This window comes from Oncorhynchus tshawytscha, linkage group LG32, assembly GCF_018296145.1.
Source record: "Oncorhynchus tshawytscha isolate Ot180627B linkage group LG32, Otsh_v2.0, whole genome shotgun sequence".
Lineage (NCBI taxonomy): Eukaryota > Metazoa > Chordata > Actinopteri > Salmoniformes > Salmonidae > Oncorhynchus > Oncorhynchus tshawytscha.
The window spans coordinates 12,942,105-12,964,583 of NC_056460.1; the positions used below are offsets into that span (position 1 = coordinate 12,942,105).

General features: G+C 42.8%; 1 protein-coding gene across 3 annotated transcripts in view; it reads left to right on the forward strand.

Annotated features, from left to right (window-relative positions):
- LOC112230263 (VPS10 domain-containing receptor SorCS1-like) overlaps window positions 1–22,479 on the forward strand; it is a 155,081-nt gene that overhangs the window by 105,044 nt on the left and 27,558 nt on the right. For all 3 annotated transcript variants that reach the window (XR_006080603.1, XR_006080604.1, XM_042310768.1), the window contains exons 5-11: window positions 4,027–4,100; window positions 5,968–6,032; window positions 7,014–7,132; window positions 7,440–7,529; window positions 9,676–9,855; window positions 15,876–16,022; window positions 17,213–17,315. Coding sequence is in view for 1 of the 3 variants with exons in the window: in XM_042310768.1 (XP_042166702.1) it covers window positions 4,027–4,100; window positions 5,968–6,032; window positions 7,014–7,132; window positions 7,440–7,529; window positions 9,676–9,855; window positions 15,876–16,022; window positions 17,213–17,315 (778 nt within the window). In the remaining 2 variants the exon portion in view is untranslated. The remainder of the gene's footprint in view (window positions 1–4,026; window positions 4,101–5,967; window positions 6,033–7,013; window positions 7,133–7,439; window positions 7,530–9,675; window positions 9,856–15,875; window positions 16,023–17,212; window positions 17,316–22,479) is intronic.

Below are 22,479 nucleotides of genomic sequence, written 5' to 3' on the forward strand. Positions count from 1 at the left end.
AATCTACACACAATACCCCATAATGACAAAGAAAAAAAAGGGTTTTAGAAAATTTTGCAAATGTATTAAACACCAAAAACTGATATCACATTTACATAAGTATTCAGACCCTTTACTCAGTACTTTGTTGAAGCTCCTTTGGCAGCGATTACAGCCTTGATTCTTCTTGGGTATGACGCTACACGCTTGGCACACCTATATTTGGGGAGTTTTTCCCATTTTTCTCTGTAGAATTTCTCAAACTCTGTCAGGTTGGATGGGGAGTGTTGCTGCATATCTATTTTCAGGTCCAGAGATGTTTTATTGGGTTCAAGTCCGGGCTCTGGCTAGGCCACTCAAGGACATTCAGAGACTTTCCCGAAGCCACTCCTGCGTTGTCTTGGCTGTGTGCTTCTTGTTGTTGTCCCGTTGGGAGGTGAACCTTCGCCCCGCAGTCTGTGGTCCTGAGCGCTCTGGAGCAGGATTTCACCAAGACACTCTCTGTACTTTGCTCCGTTCATCTAGTTTCCCAGTCCCTCTACTGTGAAGCATGGTGGTGGCAGCATCATGCTGCCAGGATGTTTTTCATCTTTGTCATTGTGGGGTATTGTGTGTCGATTGATTGAGGGGAAAAAATTATTTCATCCATTTTAGAACAAGGCTGTAATGTAACAAAATGTGGAAAAAGGGAAACGGTCTGAATACTTTCCAAATGCCCTGAATAGTGCCATACACTCAACATACTTCATATATTTCATAGAGTCCTATAGATGGCCCTACATGAGGACTTTCTTTTGCAGTGTGTGGACTTTTGAGGACCAATACCTAAGTCCCTTAAAAGGAAACTTCACAATTTTTCAACTTCATGAACATCACCTCCAGCACCACCCCAACATAGACATATGTGACAATTGTTTATTTCCATGTTTGGTAGTAAAAAGAGATAGAGGAAGATACGTGTTTCCAATGATATCATCATTGTGCATCGTTTGATTTTGACCAATTGTGCGCAGGCATTGCCAACTAATTGCCTACTAATTCTCTACTAATTGGTTGATGATGTCCTTGGAAAGACTCATCTTTCTCTATTGTTTTTACTACAAAACATAGAAAAGGGCCATTTTCACATATGTTAATGTTGGGGTGGTGCTGGAGATGGTGAATATGAGGTAGATTTCCCTTGAAGGTCCTCATCCGTTAAAATGTAGGCCCGGCATTCCTTCCAATAACTTTAGGAGAAAGAAAAACCAACAGAGGTGAACCCCGATAAACAGTCATATGCACCTTAACAAAGGCTAAACGTGTATTATATACCCTTAGAACGAGGGTTTGACTAATTCCTTTTCTCCATGACTCAGTGATTTGATCTCCCCATTTAAGCTCGATGAATCAGACAAACATGTAAACATTGTGCTTATAATTATTTGATATTGGAGTCTAAGGGAATGCAGTGCATATTTGTATCGAATAAATGGTTATGGAATGGTTAATGAATAAATCATCTAATACATGAGACACTGTCTTGTGATGGTAATTGTCTGTGAATTACTGAGGCAAGAGAGAAGGTAATTATGCCAAAGATATATTCCAGACCTGCGATATATAGCCATTTTGACCATTACCATTAATAAATGTCTTGCTTGCAGCCAGAGCCATTTGGGCCTAATGCTTCACATCTGATAAATACTTATTGTACTTCGGGAGGTTTTTAGCTGTTGTTATAGGATGCACCTGGGCCATGTGTATATATATATATGCTACGCTCTATAGACCCTCACTTCTTTCTTCTCTCTCTCTCTAAATCTCAATCTCTCACTCTCCCCTCGTCCTCCCTCCCTCCCTCTATCTCCTGTTCCCGTCTTTCCCATTCTCTTTATTTACTCTCTATGGTCCCTTGGAGCTATTCCTCCTTCCTCCTTGGCATTTCCTAGATTGGAGATCTGGCTCTCTAGCCAGTACTTATTTCAGTGTACAAATCCCTCTCACTCTCCCTCCTCTCCAACTTGCCTGACTAAGTGCTAACACTCTATGTGTCTCAAATGGCACCCTATTCCCTATATGAGGCACTACTTTTGACCAGATCCATATGGGGCATGGTTAAAATTAGTGCACTAACTAGGGAATCGGGTGCAATTTGAGACACAACCCCAGTGTGGGGGTTAGCTAATTAGTCAGTGATTTCCTGCCTCTCTACCCCTTCTTCTTGCATCTGTTTAATTCAACTCTGTTCTTTATGAAAGTCATAGCTCAGCTCAAATAGCATTTTTCACATTTTCCACTGCCATGTATTGACAGAAATATATTGACCATGTTCTGTGGCCAGAATAGCATATGCCTCATAGGCAGATATTGTGTAAGGCACAAATGGTATGGAAGCAACCGATTGTATAGTACATGCAGTACAGTACTGTACATACATAGTAACGTGTTCAACCTGACCTGATCTAATGTTATGACATGGTTATGAAATGTTTAATGATGTTACGGATGGTAGTAGTATGTGTTGTGGACTGAAGACCCTAATGGTTGGCCTTCACTGGTGTTCTTTGAAGACCATTGTGTAAAGACCTTGTTAAAGACCTTACATAATGGAACATCATTTCACTACAGTTCAAATGCCTGCAATTCAGCTTGGCTTTAATGGTGGTTCGGATCAGTTTAATTAAATATGATTATCAATTGAATAACAAGAATTGTCAAGGGGATTATTTGAATGAAAATGTGCTGATATTGAGGTCTGTTAACTGAGGCCTTGACTTCACCCTTCAGGAAAGAGTAAAAAACTACAATTTAAAAAAATAAACAAATATTAACAAACAGTATCACCATTCAGTCGGCCGTTAATAAATGACTGTTTACATGTTATGCTTGATCGCTCACGTTTAAAATGGAAAAAGTCCACAAACTAAAACAATTAAATAAAGTCTCATGCCTCGTTGACTTCTCTGCTATAATCAGTAAACCAATACATCATTTGGCTTAGCTGTCGCAGGTGATTTTGTAAAAAAAACAAAACAAAAAAAAAAACATCCTAACTTTCACAACTTTACCATTCTCACAAGGTTTGCATCCCATTGGCTGGACAGCCATAAACAGATTGAGCTCAAAAAACAACAAACAAAACAAAGCCCAATATTGACATTATTCATGGATAGTTCATAGTAACCAGAAAAAATACTGACTCCAAATTACATAGTGAAAAAAGAAGCAACCAAAAGGCATTTATTCCATGCTTATTCAGGATATTCAATTGTGCCATGCTTCCTTCCCCAAATAAGATTTCCTGTTTCTTGAAAGAATCCCCCCTCGGCTCAAACCATCTACCAATAGAGATTGCGATGCCTATGTGTGTGTGTGTGTGTGTGTGTGTGTGTGCGAACCATCTCTGTGTAGCAGCTCTCAGTAGAGATTGGGATATCTCAGCAACCTACCGAAGTGCTGACTAGCGAAACAATGCTCACATTGAGACCACCGGCTGTGCTGCGGCTCCCCTGCTAGGCCCCCGCCACACACACACAAACACACACATCGCCCCCCCCCCCCTCGCTGATCTCTAGCCTTGTTAGGAGTATGCAGCCATATATCCAGTACAATGACACCCTCACCATACACAATCCCTTTTACAGTTTCATATTTAACCTGGGAATGTGTGTGAGGTTTTCACATGGAAAGAATGTGTGGAGAATTGACAGATCGTGTCCATCAGCTTCAGCCCTGTTCTGAGGCACATTTTTTGCTGCTCTCTTGTGCCAAGTAGGTAACATACCATCTCAAGAATGTAAATGAACTTGAGAGCAGTTTTTCCTACGGAAGTAATTGCGTGATTTGCATCATTTGTGAAGTGAGCAGGACTAATTGTATAACGAGTTATACTCATATTGTATCACATTGAGTGTAATGAGAAAATGCTAAACTATTTGAATTAAAGTAAACTATATCTGGACTGTCACTTAGGGTTTGCGTTTAATGATTATTTTACAGTATTAATTTAATCTGTCTTGTCTGACTGAATACAGTATGTAAGTCCCACCGGCTTTCTCCCCACAGCTGTACAGCTCGGTGGAGTTTGGAAGGAGGTGGCAACTTGTCCATGAGAGGGTGGCCCCCAATCGATTCTACTGGTAAGCACAGCAACCTATAACCTTCTTCCTGTCTTCCCTAATGTCAAGACTAACTATACATTGAAATCCTTATTTGGTCTTTGGAAGCAGATATGCCAGAGTGAATCCTCTTCTTTGCGTTACATTATTGATGTATCTGCGCCTGTGCTTTCTCAACATGAGATAGCAAGGTGCTGGCGCTCCAAAGAGTTTCAGACTTCTAACGAATGCATTAGGGCTTGTTCGTGAACTCACTGTGCTGAATGGTTCAGGATTTGGAATGCAGCTAACGATGTGGTCTTCGTTTGGTCGAGCGTGGCTAGTGGACACGGGAATGTGAACAGACTGAGTAGTCAACACATGAGTGGGATTTTGGATGAGTTTTGTGATTTCAGCCAGAACCTGTTGGAGCTCAGGAGGGGTCCTGTTCAATGTTATTCCTAAAGCAAGGTCATATCCAAGGTTTTGGAGTTACGTTTGGAATGTTAGTTTGAGGGAGTTAAATGGATTTGGATATGCATGAAATACCTTGTACAATTAATGCTGCAAATATATATTTATTATCCTTTTTTTATGAGCTTCTCCGTCATGGGATACAGCAGTCCTTGATAATACTTGATAATGAGAGCATTGTAGTTTGATTTGGATCTTCTGTTTGAACCATAAAGCCCTAGGTCTTTCGAAAGCATGACCTTACTTGACCGTGTCAGTCAAATCCACCCCATGAGAATGCTCTCGTCTTCTATCTATATTCTGCCGGGATTTGATCTTCCTTCTACTGTTTCGTTTCTTGTTCTCCTCCTCTGTTCTCCGTCTGTTCTACTTTGTAGCTGGTCCCACGTCTGCCAGACACGAACTGTCAAATCCAGTCATTTTTAACACAACTGGCTTAAATCGGATGTATAAAAAAAAAAGCTTTTGTTGAGTAAATTTGTGAGAAACTGTCAGTGGTAACAAGCTAGGCAGTTCTGGGAAGAGGATGCCTAGAGGGTTTGCTTCTGCACTCCTTGAGTGAATGAGGTTTATTTTTAGGACTGTGTGCACCCTGTTGATAAGGTTTTTGGGAAACGTTCTTTCTGAATCGGACCATTGTAGTTGAAAAGAAAAGGCACAGTCGTGAGCAGGATCTTGTTCTGGAGGCAGCTTTGCAGAGTGGTCGCTAGCACAGCCACAAATTCATAACATCTGATTTTAAACCTAACCCTAATCTTAATCACACTGCTAACCCTGATGCATAACCCTAACATTAAATTCGACCAAAGAGCTAATACATTTTTACAATAAAGGTAAATAGGTCAGTCTCCAGAGATTATGCGTTTTATCTAGAAAATCACCAATACTGCCAAAAAGTGCCATAATTAAGACCGGGGGGTGGGCTCTGTGCGTGATCTCATCTCACTTTGTGTGCTGTCTCATTTGCTCTATGAAGATATCCCTCTGATTTCCTTTTAGTAAATATTTGAGGCCTGTAATGATTTTGTGCAGCTGCACTGTGTCTGCGGGCGTTCTGAGCAAGCAAATCAATTACCTCCCCTCTTGCTAATGCTAGGATGTGTTCTCCATCAATCTGTCAGGAAAGTAAGGGCAGTTTGGTATGGTTTGACCTTGAACACGGTAACATCACACGCAACACCTGAGGTAGTTTTCCTTTTTTACCTCAATGAACAACCTTTTGAGGTGTTCCTCAAGGTTATATCCTGGGGCCCTTGAAGTTTCTGGCAATCGTTATTCTGGTTGTCATTTCCCCTCAGTGTTCTGAATTTATCTGACAAGCAATCTCAGGGATGCGAAGGTAAGTATAAGCTCGGTAGCATCAGTGAAGTCCTTCTGTCCTTCCTTGCTAAAGAATAGTGATGTACATTAAAGAAATTTGTCTTCTCCCCCGCAGGTCGAAAACGGGTTTAGACAAAGAACCGGGCTTAATTCACCTGGAAACCATCATCTCTGAAGGAAGTGAGTAATTCAATTTTCAGAGTTCCTGCTCTGTTCCTCAATTTTCCGGTGTCTCTACTGTACTATGAGCCTTGAACTAAAGTGGAAAGGGATTGAGAGGGTATGTAGGGCTACGGGCCACACGATTGAAGGCGCGGGGGACGCACAATGACGATTGAGAAAAGTAATGCATATATTAGAATGCCTTTAAAACCAGAGTGATCCCGATACTCAACATTCTGAATGTCAATGGAATGGATGGAAACACAATGGCCACCTGTCCGGTGTTTTGGCACGGACAGAATTCACTTGAATGGATCTACCTGATACAGTGACGCAATACGCATGATACAATACCAATTCACAATTTATGTTTTTCTACTCTGTCATGAACATATTATATTTACCATGTATCCTAACGTCAAAAGGTTGAGACAGATATGGAGGTGACACATGACATATACACCTCATAGTTAATCTACGCCATTGTACTGGGGATACATCTCTCAAAACTTAAGGGGTATTCTTCTCTTCCCGGCCCTCAACTAACTCAATAGACAAAAATAGAAGCTCCCTTCTAATCCCTGACAGAAAGCAAACAACCACCCTTTTGGCCGGGGTGGCAGAATCACCCCCAGTTAGCTGCCGCCACAGATACAGACACCCTTGTGACAGCGCAAGCTTTGCCCCAGTATGGCCATCACCATTGATCACGCGGCTCACTGTGTAAACCAGACAACATAGTTAGCTGAAGCCTAACACACAGGGACAGCCAGTCCCACACCTCGCTCCCCACCTCACACCGCGATAGAGGGGAAAGAAAGCAATTGGCCTCCCTGGTCCACCCTCCACTTTCCCCTCGCTTTTCTCTCACCACTTTATTGACGCAATTAATGTGAGACACCTGATGGAAGGCTAGCTCGCTGTGAAGGCTGCCTGTCCCCCATTGGCTAATATGATCATTGGTTCAATGGCTGCGGTTTCTTCTCTCCGTGTGTGCAGAGGCGCTGTACGTCACCTGCAAGCTGCAGAACTGCACCGAGGCCAATAAGGGCAAGCCGTTCCCTGGCTACATTGACCCCAATTCCCTTGTGGTGCAAGACGAGTATGTGTTTGTCCAGGTAGGTAATTGTACATATCTGACGTGAACCAGAACAGAGCTGTGTGTGTAAGAGAACATGTAGTAGGATTATCAGAAATGTTGAGATCATATCAGTATGTATATTGCGTGAATATGCCATTGGGATTGATGTGTTATACTGCTTGAATGTGAATGAACAATGGTATGTGTGTGTGAGAGAACATGTTATACTTTTATTGGAAATATATTATAACAGGTTATATTAATCAGGGCTTTAGTGTGTAGTATGTTTGATGGGTAGTATATCTTAAATGTGTTTTTTCATTCAATGGTTTCATGACCTGCAGGTGTCAACTGGTGGGCGTCCAATCTACTATGTGTCAGCCAAGCGGGAAGTCTTCACACCCATGAAGCTACCCAAGTACACCTTGCCTAAGGTATAACTCACAGACACACATGGTCATACAATGGTTGATCAACATGCCAGGATAGGAGCAGAAGCAGGGAGACAGAGTAGAGAGAACAGAAGCAGGAAGACTGAGTAGGGAGAACAGAAGCAGGAAGACTGAGTAGGGAGAACAGAAGCAGGAAGACTGAGTAGGGAGAACAGAAGCAGGAAGACTGAGTAGGGAGAACAGAAGCAGGAAGACAGAGTAGAGGGTGCAAAAGTGTCTAGGGCTCATGCCGGAAACAATCAGTGATCCCTGCTGCAGGAGGAAGTTTTTGGTTCCGGAAGCGAGAGTGTTACCCACTCGACCAGACTCCGGTCCAGTGGATATATATCTGTGTTTCAACCTACCTTAAATGCATCAAAAGAATAATCTCTATGGGAATTCAAACCTAAGCCATCATGAGACCAATACTGGAAACATCACAGGTAGCTTTCTATCCAGCATCTCTTTGTTATTTATGAGTGAACTGAGGCCAAAACCAACTGCCGTTATTTCTGGCATTGTTATTCAATGCAGCTATATGCTTGTGGTCTCCTTTGTGGCCTTCCCGCCTCTCCATTGACAATTAAACATGTTTTATTCAATCAAGCCATGGGCCATCCTAGTCTCGTTCTCTCTCTCACACACTCTCTCGCTCTCTCTCTCTACACACTGAGGTGTTGCAGGCGCAGTCGGAGGTAGATGAAATGCACTAGTGAGAACAGCTTGTGTCCCTCTGTGTTAGTGCGGGCCGACAAGCACGCAATTCAAGTTAATAAGTGTAATATCCTCCTCGCTGGAGTTACATTGGTGAGAATGAGGTCGGATACTGATTTAGTCTTACGATTAAACCCAGCGGGGGTGGGATGAGTAAATTGGGTAGACGGAGGTTCTCGAAATCCCACTGTAATACCCCCGTTGACATATTATTATTATTAACAGGCGTTGATTGTGGGTACATGGAATGTCAATTTTTAAGGTTAATCAAGGGAGATGTTAGATTCGATTGTAATTTCATGTTATTTTCTTGTGATTATGTGCTGGATGAGTTAGAATGCATTCTAACTAAACTATCATCTCCATTGGGGAGCTACAGTAGTTAAGAGAGAGTACTAAATCAACGTTTGATTTCATCAGATCACTTCCATTGTACTATACTTCTGAAGCAGTAGATTGTTTTTCTGTTACCTTACTGGTGAAAAGGAGGGGGAAGCTATACATTTTGAGAGTTACATACTGCATCACCTCTGTTAATTTGATAATTACATGGGGATTTTGAAATTGGAGGTGTGAGTTTGAGTTTGTGTTGCTTGATACTCTCTTCATCAAGTTGTTCATTCCAGTGTAATTTCACTGTAATTACTATTGTGTAATTATTCTGTTGTGTAAGTGAAATTACAGTTGGCCTTCATGTCATTAATTAAATCTGATTGTTTCACCAATGCAATCTATTTGAAATGGTTAGCTACCAACTAATGATTGAATTGTAATCAAACAAAATCGCTGTAAAAATGATTAATTTAAATGTTCATTAAAATGTTCAATTAACTTAGTGCACCAAACATTGAGTTGCCCTCAGAACAGCCTCAATTCGTTGTGGCATGGACTCTACAGCGTGTCAAAAGCGTTCCACAGGGACACCGGCCCATGTTGACTCCAATGATTCCCACAGTTGTGTCAAGTTGGCTGGATATCCTTTGGATGGTGGACCATTCGTGATACACACAGGAAACTGTCGAGCGTGAAAAACTCAGCAGCGTTGGAGTTCTTGACACAAACCGGTGCGGCTGGCACCTACTACCATACCCCATCCAAAGGCACAAATCTTCTGTTTTGCCCATTCACACTCTGAATGGCAAGAATACACGATACTTGTCTCAATGCTTAAAGATCATTTTGTAACCTGTCTCCTCCCCTTCCTCTACACTGATTGAAGTGGATTTAACATGTGACATCAATAAGGGATCATAGTTTTCACCTGGTCAGTCTATGTCATGGAAAGAGCAGGTATTCCTGATGTTTTGTACACTCGGTGTATATTAGTCTGTAATTAATTACAGCTCACAAATGTATGTATTTGTTCCAATTACATGATAAAGTATATATGCAACTTCATGTCAAATGTAACCAGCTGACATTCTTTCTCTGCTAGGATCTGCATGTGATCAGTACGGATGAGAACCGGGTGGTTGCGGCGGTGCAGGAGTGGAACCAGAACGACACCTACAACCTGTACGTGTCAGAGACTGGAGGGGTCTTCTACACCCTGGCCCTGGAGAACGTAGTCAGCAGCATGGGGCACGAGGGCAACGTCATGATAGACCTGTATGAGGTAAATATAAAACATAATGATAGACCTGTACGAGGTAAATATACAACATCACGGTAGACCTGTATGAGGTAAATATAAAACATCATGGTAGACCTGTATGAGGTAAATATAAAACATCATGGTTGACCTGTATGAGGTAAATATACAACATCACAGTTGACCTGTATGAGGTAAATATACAACATCACGGTAGACCTGGATGAGGTAAATATAAAACATCATGGTAGACCTGTATGAGGTAAATATACAACATCATGGTAGACCTGTATGAGGTAAATATACAACATCATGGTAGACCTGTATGAGGTAAATATACAACATCACGGTAGACCTGTATGAGGTAAATATACAACATCATGGTAGACCTGTATGAGGTAAATATACAACATCACAGTTGACCTGTATGAGGTAAATATACAACATCACTGTAGACCTGTATGGGGTAAAGGACATCATGGTAGACCTGTATGAGGTAAATTTACAACATCATGGTAGACCTATATGAGGTAAATATACAACATCACGGTAGACCTGTATGAGGCAAATATACAATGTCATGATATACCTGTATGAACTAAATATACAACGTCATGATAGACCTGTATGAGGTAAATACTGTATACAAGGTCATGATAGACCTGTAAGAGGTAAATATACAACATCATGATAGACCTCCTGTACATGTACAAAGTAAATATACTGGAGATAAGGTAGATGTACCTGTATGTGTGCCTGAGGCTGGTCTAGTGGGTAACACTGCTGCCTGGCTCCACGGCTTCTCTGAATCTTTCTGTCTCTCTGCTCATCTCTACCTATCTCTGTCTCAATAAAATAAAAAATACTGAAAATAATATATATATATATATATATAACTCAGCAAAAAAAGAAACTTTCCTTTTTCAGGACTCTGTCTTTCAAAGATAATTAGTAAAAATCCAAATAACTTCACAGATCATTGTAAAGCGTTTAAACACTGTTTCCCATGAACCATAAACAATTAATGAACATGCACCTATGGAACGGTCGTTAAGACACTAACAGCTTACAGACGGTAGGCAATTAAGGTCACTGTTCTGAAAACTTAGAACACTAAAGAGGCCTTTCTACTGATTCTGAAAAATACCAAAAGAAAGATGCCCAGGGTCCCTGCTCATCTTCGTGAACGTGCCTTAGGCATGCTGCAAGGAGACATGAGGACTGCAGACGTGGCCAGGGCAATGAAATGCAATGTCCGTACTGTGAGACGCCTAAGACAGCGCTACAGAGAGACAGTACGGACAGGGGATCATCCTCGCAGTGACAGACAACGTGTAACAACACCTGCACAGGATCGATACATCCATACATCACACCTGCGGGACAGGTACAGGATGGCAACAACAACTGCCCGAGTTACACCAGGAACACACAATCCCTCCATCAGTGCTCAGACTGTCCGCAATAGGCTGAGAGAGGCTGGACTGAGGGCTTGTAGGCCTGTTGTAAGGCAGGTCCTCAGCAGACATCACCGGCAACAACGTCGCCTATGGGCACAAAAACACTGTTGCTGGACCAGACAGGACTGGCAAAAAGTGCTCTTCACTGATGAGTTCGCGGTTTTGTCTCACCTGTCTCACCTTTGTCTCAAATCCGATGGTCGGATTTGCGTTTATCGTCGAAGGAATGAGTGTTACACCGAGGCCTGTACTCTGGAGCGGGATCGATTTGGAGGTGGAGGGTCCGTCATGGTCTGGGGTGGTGTGTCACAGCATCATCGGACTGAGCTTGTTGTCATTGCAGGCAATCTCAACGCTGTGCTTTACAGGGAAGACATCCTCCTCCCTCATGTGGTACCCTTCCTGCAGGCTCATCCTGATATGACCCTTCAGTATGACAATGCCACCAGCCATACTGCTCATTCTGTGCGCGATTTCCTGCAAGAAAGGAGTGTCAGTGTTCTGCCATGGCCAGCGAAGAGCCCGGATCTCAATCCTATTGAGCACTTCTGGGACCTGTTGGATCGGAGGGTGAGGGCTAGGTCCATTCTCCCCAGAAATGTCAGAGAACTTGCAGGTGCTTTGGTGGAAGAGTGGGGTAACATCTCACAGCAAGAACTGGCAAATCTGGTGCAGTCCATGAGGAGATGCACTGCCATACTTAATGCAGCTGGTGGCCACACCAGATTGTTACTTTTGATTTTGACTCCCCCTTTGTTCAGGGACACATTATTACATTTCTGTTAGTCACATGTCTGTGGAACTTGTTCAGTTTATGTCTCAGTTGTTGAATCTTGTTATGTTCATACAAATATTTACGCATGTTAAGTTTGCTGACAGTGAGAGGACGTTTCTTTTTTTGCTGAGTTTATTTATACAGTGGGGCAAAAAAGTATTTAGACAGCCACCAATTGTGCAAGTTCTCCCACTTAAAAAGATGAGGAAGGCCTGTAATTTTCATCATAGGTACACTTCAACTATGACAGACAAAATGAGAAAAAAAATCCAGAAAATCACATTGTAGGATTTTTTATGAATTTATTTGCAAATTATGGTGGAAAATAAGTATTTGGTCACCTACAAACAAGAAAGATTTCTGGCTCTCACAGACCTGTAACTTCTTCTTTAAGAGGCTTCTCTGTCCTCCACTCGTTATCTGTATTAATGGCACCTGTTTGAACTTATTATCAGTATAAAAGACACCTGTCCACAACCTCAAACAGTCACACTCCAAACTCCACTATGGCCAAGACCAAAGAGCTGTAAAAGGACACCAGAAACAAAATTGTAGACCTGTACCAGGCTGGGAAGTCTGAATCTGCAATAGGTAAGCAGCTTGGTTTGAAGAAATCAACTGTGGGAGCAATTATTAGGAAATGGAAGACATACAAGACCACTGATAATCTCCCTCGATCTGGGGCTCCACGCAAGATCTCACCCCGTGAGGGTCAAAATGATCACAAGAACGGTGAGTAAAAATCCCAGAACCACACGGGGGGACCTAGTGAATGACCTGCAGAGAGCTGGGACCAAAGTAACAAAGCCTACCATCAGTAACACACTACGCCGCCAGGGACTCAAATCCTGAAGTGCCAGACGTGTCCCCCTGCTTAAGCCAGTACATGTCCAGGCCCGTCTGAAGTTTGCTAGAGAGCATTTTGATGATCCAGAAGAAGATTGGGAGAAAGTCATATGGTCAGATGAAACCAAAATATAACTTTTTGGTAAAAACTCAACTCATCGTGTTTGGAGGACAAAGAATGAGTTGAGTTGCATCCAAAGAACACCATACCTACTGTGAAGCATGGGGGTGGAAACATCATGCTTTTGGGGCTGTTTTTCTGCAAAGGGACCAGGACGACTGATCCGTGTAAAGAAAATAATTAATGGGGCCATGTATCGTGAGATTTTGAGTGAAAACCTCCTTCCATCAGCAAGGGCATTGAAGATGAAACGTGGCTGGGTCTTTCAGCATGACAATGATCCCAAACACACCGCCCGGGCAACGAAGGAGTGGCTTCGTAAGAAGCATTTCAAGGTCCTGGAGTGGACTAGCCAGTCTCCAGATCTCAACCCCATAGAAAATCTTTGGAGGGAGTTGAAAGTCTGTGTTGCCCAGCAACAGCCCCAAAACATCACTGCTCTAGAGGAGATCTGCATGGAGGAATGGGCCAAAATACCAGCAACAGTGTGTGAAAACCTTGTGAAGACTTACAGAAAACATTTGACCTCTGTCATTGCTAACAAAGGATATAGAACAAAGTATTGAGATAAACTTTTGTTATTGACCAAATACTTATTTTCCACCATAATTTGCAGATAAATTCATAAAAAATCCGAAAATGTGATTTTCTGGATTTCTTTCCCTCATTTTGTCTGTCATAGTTGAAGTGTACCTATGATGAAAATTACAGGCCTCCCTCATCTTTTTAAGTGGGAGAACTTGCACAATTGGTGGCTGACTAAGTACTTTTTTGCCCCACTGTATGTATGTATGTATGTATACAGTGAATATACTGTAAACAAGGCAGGAGTGTGGTGAAGGAAAATGCTTAATGTCATGATTGATCTGTAAATACACTGGAGAAATGGTTAATACACATACAGGTTCCCAATGCACAAGGGTGGCATGTAATGTTAGAAACAGAGGTGGTTTGCGCTAGAGTGTAACCTTGAGATACCAATTGCCTTCATCTTTCCTGAGACCGGAAATGAATTGTTGCCTCTGGAGCTAGGCTCTGGAACACCTTTACCATATACTCTAGTGGTACAGCAACTAGGCCCAGGCCTATAGTAGGCTTTGAAGTGTGCGGTCCCTGTGGGGCCATGATATCGAATGCAGCCAGAGTTGGCAGAAGTACAAACTATACAGTTTCAAGGTGTTCGACCCCCAAGCACTTTGATGTATTGAATGATTTCCAATCACACAGTTGACAGATGGAATGAATATATCACTGATAATAACCATCAAACATAGCCTCGTTTAAATGCAATCTTCCCAAATAGACCTATTCTTTCTCTATATTACCTACTCCAGTAATATTAGATTATATTGACTAGCGATCAATGTGGGAGAGTTTAAGAACCAGGAGGTGTAGAGAATCAAGTAATCTCCTGTCACTTTTGGAAGTAAACCGAGTTGCTGTTCCATTTTCAAAGGCGCTTTGGAATGAACACAGAAGCAGTTTCAAACTGCTGACGTGCACATTCTTTTCTTTGATGAATAACTGCAGACATTAGCTTACATACCTGATTCAAACGTGGGGCCCGCTGTACACCAGATTGCCAGGGAAGAAAATATCAGCTCCATCGAAAATTAAATAATTAAGCTGTTGATGATATACCAACCGCATCTAAGCCCCTCATTTGGCCTTGAGATCGGCGATAGAATCAAATCCAGTCCCTTGATTGGGGTCGGGGACCCGAAACACAGCATATGCTAAAATCTGAGCTCCAGGCGAGACTGAAGTATCTGTCAATTATTGACGAGAAGGGAGTGCTTGGCAGATGCATGTGAGGACTTCAACTCAATTTCATATTCAGAGTTATTTCCCAAGCCCCCAAGTCAGATTAACTTAGGACACACGCATCTTACTACATACAGAGAGTCTAGTCTAGACGATAAATCGCTTCTTACTTCTTTTGTAATAAATGGCTTTTAGCGAGATGTTATCACGCTTTTACGGTTATAGGATGTGTGTGTGTATCGCCAGAGGGGGATCTACTGTAATATGCATCATAATATATTGTGCTCTGCTTAATGCAGGAGATATGATTGTGATACAGATGTCGGATCTTAATTTGTTCTCTCTTTTGTTGCTGAGAATTTTCCTGCACTGCAGAAAATGCAGATGAGCTTTGTGATTTGCATAAATTAACTGAAAACCCGCACTAACACACGGTTATGGAGCCCACTTTTTGCCAGCTAATAGCCTAACCACCGATCAAGCAACATTATGGACTAAATGTTAAAATCCTGTGGCTGCAGGATTATTTTGCCTTCACAAAATATAGGTCTAATTAAGATCCTACATCTGTATCACAATCATATCTCCTGCATTAAGCAGAGCACAATATATTATGATGCATATTACAGTAGATCCCCTCTGGCGATACACACACACATCCTATAACCATAAAAACGTGATAACATCTCGCTAAACACCATATAATATATGTTTGTATTAAGTAAGACGTGAGTTATCATCTAGACTCTATGAAAATGCGTAATATTAGTCAGGTATTTTTATCTCTCATCCATTATCTTGATGAGACAGCCTGGTCTCGTACTTTGTTCATAACAAACTTACATTTTGCACTTATTACGTGAATAAAATACATTTTTTTTATACATAAGATCACTTTTAGTTGAGAACAATGTGTCTGACCATTTCCCTAGAAATAGGTCTAGAACCTTCCTTGAAGTACCCACTCATTATTAGACCAGCTACAATTTGGGGCTGATAGCAGGATCTAATAGAAGTATTACATCTTTACTTATTTTTGGAATATTGCATCATGTTTTCCCTAATCTCTATCTCCTAGGTGGCGGGTATAAAAGGGATGTTCCTCGCCAACAAGATGACGGACAGCGTGGTGAAGACTTACATCACCTACAACAGAGGGAGAGACTGGAGGCTCCTGCAGGCTCCCACTGCTGACCTGAGGGGCAACAGCATCCGCTGTGAACTAGTGAGGACACACACACACACACACACACACACACACACACACACACACACACACACACACACACACACACACACACACACACACACACCACACAAACAGATGCACGCACGTACCAAACACACATGGATACACACATGGGTACACACACACACACACACACACACACACACGTCATAACACTGTTGGACTTGTCAACGGGGCCTTGTCAGAAGTTGACTGAGCCGGGCCGTTGCCGCGGTGCTGAGGTGGTGAGCGAAGGGGGATAGCGCTCTGAAAGAGCACTGCTCGTCAAAGCTGAGCGCTCCGGAGGTTGTGCAGCGTAGGAAGCTAGCGGAGCTGAAAGGTCAGCCATTTTGATTTTGATCCAGTCCAATAAACTGATCTCACGTTTAGAGCTGGAGATGTGTCAGAAAGAGAGAGACAAACTATGCCTTTCTTTTCTTTGTTTCTCCACAAACTTGGGTGTTGATTGTTCATGCTAGCTAATAGCTACTTTCAAGTAGTTCCAAAGTTGAGACCTTTGCTGTATTGTTTGTGGATATCAACTCTATTCGGGGTCTTTCTCATGTGCTGGCCGTCTAAAAGGCTCAAAGTAACACAGATTTGCTTTAATTGTCAGCTTTATTACAGTGTGTATTATAGATACAGGTCCCAGTCAGCCAAGGGGTAGAGCATAGCCACTTTTTAGCTTCCTTAATACACCTCAAAATAATTACCCTTTGATAAAGTAATTAGTGATTCAATACCGCACCTCGCCTTCACCCAGTATTATGCAGTCGTTTGTCAGAAAATGTCAGCCTTTTAATAAACCTCTAAACACAACACACACAACACATACGCTCGCACTACTGGCATTTGCAGTGTCCTAATGAGAATTGTGTAGCTAAAGGTTATTCCAATCAAAACTAATGGTCGAAGGAGCCAATGGGGAGTAGTGTTTGTGTGAGGATTTATGATGAGGGGGCGGGGGGTTGTGTATGTGCAAATGCGTGCGTGTGTTTCTGTGTGTGTGTGTGTGTGTGCGTGCATTCATGTGTGTGCCAATAAATCCCACCTCGATGGCCATTTGCTTGAGGATCTTCTCTAATGGGTGTTTGTGTTGACATAGTTAAGTCTATTCTGGTGACAGATCTTCCCCCCTCCTTTGTTAACGAGTCAGGCTAACTGTTCTGTTTGTTCTTCTTCCCCAGCCATACTGTTCCCTACACCTCCACCTACACGTGTCGGCCAACCCCTACACGTCGGGGAATATCGAGAGCAAGGACTCTGCCCCTGGGATCATTGTGGCCTCAGGTAGGTGAACATGGGATTTTATTTAAAGTGGCAGTGTGGATTTGTAAAGTTATATTTACTGCGTACATTTTGTGAAGCTCAGATACTTGAGGGGTTTCTTTGACTTTATGAGTTGAGTTTAGACAATTTGCATACTTTATCGTTCCGGGAAGAACATATAGACCTGTATTAAAGTTTTCAAACACTGGCAGTAATACAATTTAGGGGCTTCATTCATGTTGCAAATATATCCGGATTTAAATTATGTACTCAGCCCAAAGCATTTCCTGAAAAGTTTCTGATCCAGCATACTTTAGGACGGCCGTGCATAATATTTGTTGTTGGCCCATACTGACGTCCCCGCGCTGTCACCACTGTGCGTTGTATACAGATGGATTTACTAGCTAAGTGCTACACTTGGGAATTCTAGAGTGGGACAGAATCTTCAGAGTGCCTGCTGTTCCTCTTAAGTGCCTTTTCTTATTCTCCTCCAGTCACTGCCTGACTAGCGCCCTTCTATTGTCTTTTATATTGTGCTGTATGTAACTGCTGACTCTTCGTGACAGACTGCTTATCACTGGCTATACATGGGCCTTTCAGTCAGATATGACAGTCTCCCATTTGCACATGAACAGAGACTAAATATATGGTTTCGTAATGGTAAAATACCACCTTTGCCACCCAACTGAACATGCTTCTATTTCAGGGAAGTTAGGAACCAATATGCACAGGCAGTTAGGAAAGCTAAGGCTAACAGTAATTTGCATCCTGTAGCACAAACTCAAAAACATTCTGGGGCACTGTAAAGTCCATGGAGAATAAGAGCACCTCCTCCCAGCTGCCCACTGCACTGAGGCTAGGAAACATTGTCACCACTGATAAATCCACTACTATTGAGAATTTCAAAAAGCATTTTTCTACGGCTGGCCATGCTTTCCACCTGGCTACCCCTACCCCGGTCAACTGCCCTGCACCCCCACAGCCAATCTCCCAAGCCTCCCCATTTCTCCTTCACCCAAATCCAGATAGCTGATGTTCTGAAAGAGCTGAAAAATCTGAACCCCTACAAATCAGCCGGGCTAGACAATCTGAACCTTCTCTTTCTAAAATTATCTGCCCAAATTGTTGCAACCCCTCTGACTAGTCTGTTCAACCTCTCTTTCGTATTGTCTGAGATTCCCAAAGATTGGAAAGCTGCCACGATCATCCCCCTCTTCAAATGGGGTTACACTCTAGACCCAAACTGCTATAGACCTATATCTATCCTACCCTGCCTTTCTAAGGTCTTCGAAAGCCAAGTTAACATTTCAAATCCCAACGTACCTTTCCCGCTATGCAATCTGGTTTCAGAGCTGGTCATGGGTGCATCTCAGCCACACTCAAGGTCCTAACCTATACCATAACCGCCATCGATAAGAAACATTACTGTGCAGCTGCATTCATCGACCTGGCCAAGGCTTTTGACTCTGTCAATCACCACATTCTTATCGGCAGACTGTCATCGTGTCAAATCAGAGGGCCTGTTGTCCGGACCTCTGGCAGTCTCTATGGGGGTGCCACAGGGCTCAATTCTCGGGCCGACTCTCTTCTCTGTATACCTCAATGATGTCGCTCTTGCTGCTGTTGATTCTCTGATCCACCTCTACGCAGACAACACCATTCTGTATACTTCTGGCCCTTCTGTGGACACTGTGTTAACTAACCTCCAGATGAGCTTCAATGCCATAAAACTCTCCTTACGTGGCCGCCAACTGCTCTTAAATGCAAGTAAAACTAAATGCATGCTCTTCAACCGATCGCCAAACCCACTGGCTCCAGGTCATCTACAAGTCTTTGCTAGGTAAAGCCCCACCTTATCTTAGCTCACTGGTCACCATAGCAGCACCCACCCGTAGCACGTGCTCCAGCAGGTATATCTCACTGGTCACCCCCAAAGCCAATTCCTCATTTGGCTGCCTTTCCTTCCAGTTCTCTGCTGCCAATGACTGGAACGAACTGCAAAAATCTCTGAAGCTGGAGACTCATATCTCCCTCACTAGCTTTAAGCACCAGTTGTCAGAGCAGCTCACAGATCACTGCACCTGTACATAGCCCATCTGTAAATAGCCCATCCAACTACCTCATCCCAATACTGTATTTATTTATTTATCTTTCTCCTTTTCACCCCAGTATCTCTACTTGCACATTCATCTTCTGCACATCTATTCACTCCAATGTGAATTAATGTTGTAATTACTTCGCCATCATTCCTTACCTTCCTTATCTTACCTCATTTGCACACACTGTATATAGACTTTTTCTAATATTATTGATTGTATGTTTGTTTATTCCATGTGTAACTCTGTGTTGTTGTATGTGTCGAAATGCTTTGCTTTATCTTGGCCAGGTCGCAGTTGTAAATGAGAACTGGTTCTCAACTAGCCTACCTGCTTAAATAAAGGTGAAATAAAATTAAAATTAAAAGTGATAATGCCCGAGATGCCGTTGTTTGGAGGATATATTGGCACGGGTGTTGTTAGTCTTGAGATGAAGTCAATCACTTCAAACTGAAGTTGAAAAGACTGCAAGCTAGCTACACTTTGTTTCGCTTCACCTCTTTTCAATTGACATTTCTTTGTATACATCTATAAAGATTATGCCAGCTAATTCGATTTCGACTGGCTGAGAAACGTTGCCAGCCTGCCTGTCTGTCTCGTCCCGACTACCGACACATTCATTACTATGGGACAGCTGAACTTGAATATTGAATCAATGACAGACAGACAGCAAGGTTTCTCTACTGTTGAAAACTAAATGTTAGTCTAAAACTTAGTCTAAAAGAAATGTGGAGATCAAGTTTATAAATTGCCTGGCTGGGCTGATGAGAAAGTGGATTCCACAGTCAGATGGAACAGAGTAAATAGGTATTTTAACGTCATAGATTTAGCTGGTGGTAACTTGTGGAATTGACATCAGATGGAATGCGGTTCAGGATTAGACCCACCTGTTGTAAAAAAAAAGGGACATTTGTTATATAGTTTTTTTCCTTAAACTAAACAACCAGCCCTACCATCCACTGTGAGTTTTTCTCTTCTACGAGAACCTAGGTGGCAGCATGTCTGTGTCAGCTCAAATTTGTGGCTAAACACAGGAAACCATAATCCAGAAACTCACAGTGGTGCACAAAACTATACCCATCACGGTTTAGCCCTTTATGGATGCCGACTGGGAGTCCGGGCACAGGAGTGCATGTCCGCTCGATGCACTCATCATCTCCCCACCGTTAGTGGAGTAAAACAAACACCACAGGAGGGTCAGAGACTATGTCGTGCCCCAAATATCACCCTGTTCCCAATATAGTGCACTAGTCTTGATCAGAGCCTATGCACTAAATAGGGAATAGGGTGCTATTTTGGACTCAATACCAGCATCAGTCTCAGAATGACTTCCCATTTTAGCTGTAGGGTTTTTAATTCCTGCTGGGATAGACTAGTCTATGACATATCTCCACACGCCTTAGGAGTCAGGAGTGGGTCTAGTCTACTACTAGACAGTGCCATGTGGTCTCTGGAGAACTGAAGGGCTGGGACTTCATGGGGTAGTATAACATGGTATGACAGAAGGTCTATCGCTAGTACATGTACAATTGCTATTACAGAACATCTCTGTATCCATTATATAGAATATTATATCCATAATGTAACTGACTGTGTTTAGCTGAGTCATTGCAAACACACACATCGTTATTTCACATCTCTGTATCCATTCAAAGTAGGCTACTGTAACCGACAGTGTTTTGCTAGGTCCTAGATCTCTAAAGCAACAGTTGTAGGGAAAGTGAGCAGAGCACTGTTTCACCTCGACACTGGATAAAAGCCCTTAATCCTAGGGTACAAATCTAGTTAAATAAAATCACATTTCATTTGTCACATGCGCAGAAAACAACAGGTGTGAAATGCTTACATACAAGCCCTTCCCAACAATGCAGAGTTTTCAAAATTCCAATAAAAAGAAAAATAGTAACACAAGAGGAATATAATACACAAGAATGGAGCAGCATACAGGGACTAGATCAATGCGCAGTAGTACGAGGTATTTGAGGTAGATATGTACGTGAAGGCAGGATAAAGTGACTAGGTGTCATGATAGATAATAATAAGTTAAACAAAGAACAGTAGAAGAGGCATATAGCATGCAGGGGGGAGAGAGATGATTTGGAGGGAGCGGGGCTCTGAGGGTTACACTCTGGAACAGTTCTCCTGTACCCTCCTGTTAGGAAGGAGGTCAGGAGAGGGAGGCAAGGAAGGAAGGAAGGAAGGAAGGAAGGAGAGAGAGAGAGATACAGAGGCAATGAGACACACACACAGAGCCTGTGACACACACGCAGAGCCCGTGACACACACGCAGAGCCCGTGACACACACGCAGAGCCCGTGACACACACGCAGAGCCTGTGACACGCAGAGCCCGTGACACACACGCAGAGCCCGTGACACACACGCAGAGCCCATGACACACACGCAGTGCCCGTGACACACATGCAGAGCCCGTGACACACACGCACTGCCCGTGACACACATGCAGAGCCCGTGACACACACGCAGAGCCCGTGACACACACGCAGAGCCCATGACACACACGCAGTGCCCGTGACACACATGCAGAGCCCGTGACACGCACGCACTGCCCGTGACACACATGCAGTGCCCGTGACACACACGCAGAGCCCGTGACACACACGCAGAGTCCGTGACACACACACAGAGCCACTGAGACATAGGGGTAGCCAACTCTGCCTCTGAGGGGTACACTCTGGAACACTTCTCCTCTAGCCTCCTGTTAAACCACCTGACTCTAATTAGCTACTAAATGGGAGTAATTATAGTAGAAGACTCAACAGCCTCAGTCTGAAAGCGGAGGTCTTTATGTGATAGAGGAGACTGGATGGTTAATACTGCACAGTAAGTGGACTATATTACTGTAATGTATGTTAGGAAACCTTTTTAGTTATCAATGTCAATGTATGAAAGGACATGACTGACTTTGACTCTAGTATATAGTCTGTGTGTCCTTCAGGAAGAAATGACATCAATCACTTCTGTAATTTAAGACACTTCCTGTATGACTTTGAACTTTTTATAAAGGTCATGTACAGCATATCAGACAGCTGTGGAATTTTGGATTTGATTTAGATCAGCCCCACACCC